The sequence below is a fragment of the Acyrthosiphon pisum genome, chromosome A1 (assembly GCF_005508785.2).
Source record: "Acyrthosiphon pisum isolate AL4f chromosome A1, pea_aphid_22Mar2018_4r6ur, whole genome shotgun sequence".
Taxonomy (NCBI): Eukaryota; Metazoa; Arthropoda; class Insecta; order Hemiptera; family Aphididae; genus Acyrthosiphon; species Acyrthosiphon pisum.
Genome location: NC_042494.1, coordinates 37,167,663 through 37,172,016, shown reverse-complemented (window position 1 = coordinate 37,172,016; position 4,354 = coordinate 37,167,663). Strand labels below are relative to the sequence as shown.

At 28.5% G+C, this 4,354-nt stretch overlaps 1 protein-coding gene across 1 annotated transcript in view; it reads left to right on the top strand.

The window, feature by feature from the left end:
• The window catches only part of LOC100575143 (methionine--tRNA ligase, cytoplasmic), a 5,412-nt gene extending 1,058 nt beyond the window's left edge, over positions 1-4,354 (top strand). Inside the window, exons 2-12 of the mRNA XM_003246304.4 lie at positions 482-598; positions 999-1,202; positions 1,291-1,380; positions 1,480-1,831; positions 1,911-2,130; positions 2,189-2,402; positions 2,515-2,751; positions 2,827-3,010; positions 3,073-3,237; positions 3,354-3,512; positions 3,909-4,354. Coding sequence (XP_003246352.1) covers positions 482-598; positions 999-1,202; positions 1,291-1,380; positions 1,480-1,831; positions 1,911-2,130; positions 2,189-2,402; positions 2,515-2,751; positions 2,827-3,010; positions 3,073-3,237; positions 3,354-3,512; positions 3,909-4,067 — 2,101 coding nt within the window. The 3' untranslated portion in view covers positions 4,068-4,354. The remainder of the gene's footprint in view (positions 1-481; positions 599-998; positions 1,203-1,290; positions 1,381-1,479; positions 1,832-1,910; positions 2,131-2,188; positions 2,403-2,514; positions 2,752-2,826; positions 3,011-3,072; positions 3,238-3,353; positions 3,513-3,908) is intronic.

Below are 4,354 nucleotides of genomic sequence, written 5' to 3'. Positions count from 1 at the left end.
AAATGTGGGAAAGTCGATTTCAAGTAGACTTGATTACGAATTCAAATCTGTTTTCAGAATTCTTATCGCTTCATTAGATCAATTGGTATGTTTGGCAAAAAACACGTCTAAAATACTATGTCACGCGTGTGTTAGACGAAAACAGAAAATCTCGGTATCGAATCCCCTTAATTACCAGTAAAATGACCTGTTATCCCAACTTGAAAAAAAAACTTAATGATGATAGTAATAGCAATAGTTAAATTTGTCAAGCTATGTATTTAATTTTTTGTTGGTAACAATATGTTTTGTTTTTGCATTCATCTACTTATTGAATTACCTACCTAAATTTAATACCAAATTGATAAATAAAAATTTGATTGAAATTCTTTCAAGTGGAAATAATGTTGGAATAATTTCAAATTGCAATGTCAGTACCTAACGAGGTACCCAACTAACGTTCATTATTTTCATGTATTTATATTTTATATTTTTTTTATAGATTGCCTGTTAAAGACGAAAAAAATATCCTTGTGACTTCAGCACTACCATATGTCAATAATGTTCCACATCTTGGTAATATAATTGGTTGTGTCTTATCAGCCGATGTTTTTGCAAGGTAAATTTTATAATGATATGATCTGATCAAACATATTATAGTATTTTAAAATTAAAATGTATTGTTTTAATGTTTTTAGTGTGAACAATTAATAATACAGTCAACTCGCGATATAACGAATTTCAAGGGACCGAGAAAAAAATTCGTTAAATCGAAAGTTCGTTACATCGAAATTATATTATACCGCGATATTTTCAAGGGACCGGTAGTTTTATTCGTTATATCAAGATTTTCGTTATATCGCGAGTTGACTGTATATGAAGTATATATAAAATAAATAAAGTTCTATAAATACATTTTCCAATAGCCTAAATTTCATAATGTCTAGTGTATACTTTTATAGAAATTACAAATTTACTATTAAGTTAAATTAATTATGGTTTATTCTTTTAATTTACAGATATTGTAGATTGCGTGGTTGGAATACATTATACATTAGTGGTACTGATGAATATGGTACTGCAACTGAAACAAAAGCATTGGAAGAAAAGTTAACACCGCAACAAATCTGTGACAAGTTTTTCAAAATTCATAATGAAATATATAAGTGGTTCAACATTAGTTTTGATCATTTTGGTAGAACTACATCACAGAAACAAACAGAGTAAAAATTATAACTACCTATTCTGAATGTTATGTAATTTATTTAAATTACAATAATTCTAAAAAAAATTGGTTTATATTTTATTTAGAATTGTTCAAGAAATATTTAAAGAAGTACACAGTAACGGCTATACCAGTACCGCATCTATGGAACAACTGTTATGTGAGAATTGTGATCGGTAAGTAATTTATTGAAATATATTTCTTAAGTCATAGATGCAGACAAAATTTAAAATTTCAATACCATTATCTTGACATTATTATTATTTTTCTCACAGATTTTTAGCTGATCGATTTGTTGAAGGAACATGTCCTTTATGTAATTATGAAGATGCGAGAGGTGATCAGTGTGATGGTTGTGGCCATTTAATAAATGCTACTGAACTTATAAAACCTAGGTGCAAAGTTTGTCAAAAAACGCCAGTTATACGTAGTTCTCAGCAACTATTTTTGAATTTGCCCAAAGTTGAAGCTAAACTTAATGATTGGGTTGATAAATCTGGCGACGATTGGTCTTATAATGCAAAAGTGATAACTAAATCTTGGTTGAAAGATGGTTTGAAAGAGAGATGCATCACTAGGGATTTGAAATGGGGAATTCCTGTGCCACTTGAAGACTTCAAGTCAAAAGTATGATGTTAATCTCAATAATTTCAATATTTTATTTTTATGTGATTAGCAAAATATTTCTAACAACTAAGTATTATAGGTGTTTTATGTTTGGTTTGATGCGCCAATTGGCTACATGAGTATGAGTGCTGCCTACACACCAGACTGGCGCAAGTGGTGGCAACCAGAAGACGATACAAAAGTAACATACTACCAATTCATGGCAAAAGATAATGTGCCTTTTCATTCGGTTATGTTTCCAGCATGTCTTTTTGCTACTGAACGCAACTATACAATGGTCAACCATATAATGGCAACAGGTTTGTGGTTTTAAAAATGTTAAGCTTAATCATTATTTATGTATATTTATTGTTTTAGAATACTTAAACTACGAAGATGGTAAATTTTCTAAATCCCGTGGGGTTGGAGTATTTGGGAATGATGCTCAAGATACAGGTTTGCCTGCTGATGTTTTCAGATTTTACTTATTGTTTGTACGTCCTGAATCTCAAGATAGTTCATTTAGCTGGGCTGATCTAGCTACTAAAAATAATTCTGAATTGTTGAACAATTTAGGAAACTTTTGTAATAGGTGATTTAAGTATACATTGTTTCACACATAATTATACATATATATTGTTTATAAAAATAATATGCTGTCTCTATAATTATTAATTACTAATTTGTAAAAACAAATATTTCAGAGCTTTATCGTTCTTAGAAAAGTTTTTTGATTGTGTTATTCCTGAAATTCAATTAGGAAACGATGAACTCACTTTATTAGCATTAGTAACACGTGACCTCAAAGAATACACAAGTATGTTGGACAAGGCTAAACTTAGAGATGGCTTACGACTCATACTTTCGATTTCTCGACATGGTAACCAATACATGCAGTTCCAAAAACCATGGGTGTTGATAAAAGGATCAAGTGAAGAAAAGTAATTATACAAATAAAATAAAAGTAGTATTTATTTTACATGACTAACATTTTTGTATAATATATAATATTTTAGAATCAGAGCCGGTACAGTCATAGGATTGAGTTGTAATTTAGCATGTTTACTAGCCGTCATGTTACAACCTTATATGCCACAAACTGTTAATATAATTGGAAAACAGTTGAACGTTGATATTTCTACATTTTTATTGAATAACTTTGTATCAGTTTTCTTGCCACCTGGCCATAAAATTGGAAAAGTATAATTCAATAGTTTTATGCTTATTAACATGGAACACTAATTTATTTTTATTTAAAACAGCCAGCTCCATTATTTGAAAAAATTGATCCATCAGTTGTCAATCAATTAAAAAGCCGCTTTGCTGGCAAACAGAAATCACAGGAAAAAGAATTATCGGTGGCTTCTGGATTGGATCTTAAACAAATTACAAGTGTAGAACAAATGGAAGAAGCTATTTCTAAACAAGTATGTAAATTTATTTTATCAAATGTTAAGTTATCTACATTTCATATTGTTTTTAAATCATTAAAAATAAGTAAAAAAATATTTTGTAAATTATATCATACTCATTTAATGATTAGGGGGATATGGTGCGACAATTAAAGCAAAGTGGAGCTCAAAAAAGTGAATGGGAACCATATGTCAAAGCATTATTGGAGATGAAGAAAAGCTTAGAACAAATGAAGTTGGAATCCAATCCAATATCTATAGATTGCTTAGAAGAAGAAATTTCCAAACAGGTGATTGCTAGCAACTTTGGGTTATTTAACAATATGGGTTCTACCTTCAAATAATGATCCAAAAAGTATAAAACTAATCAATATTGTGTAGATTGACTATAACAACCGTTATGATTACATATTTATTGTTAATGCTAATAGTTTGAAAAGTTAATCATGCATGTTAGTTTTAATTGTGTCATGTTATTAGTAAAATTTTATATACAATTTCTCACAGAAATATTAAATATGCATATAAATGAAAAAAAAGAACATTCATACAGTCAATGCAATCAGTTTCAATATCTTCACTCTTCAGTATATTTAAACAACCCATATTTTTTTTAGTGTGCATGTTAATATTTATGTTATCTGTTTTGTTACCATATTCACTAAATTTGAATTATATATTACCAGGGCGACAAAGTACGGAAACTAAAGGAAGCAAAAGTTGAAAAAAGTGAATTACAGCCTGAAATTGACTTGCTGTTACAATTGAAATCTAAACTGTCTATATCAAAAGGTATACCAGTTGAAAACGGACAAAAAAAGAAACAAAAACCAATTAAAAAATAAACTTGACTATAATTTTCATTGTGTTGAATTTTTGTTCCTTAATGTTATGAGATAAGATAACAATAAAGTAAACAGTTTTTTAGTCCTGGAACTTAAGTTCAAATTTTTCCAATTAAAAATTCAATTTAATTTAATTCCTTTTACTTAATATTCCTCTTTAAAATACATATTTTATTTTATCCTACTATTGTCATAACTTAACTAATTACATAAGAATTGTATTCATTAATTTACAATTTTAAGATCTGTAAAATATATCATATCAAATAAAGATTTCTGATATGCTA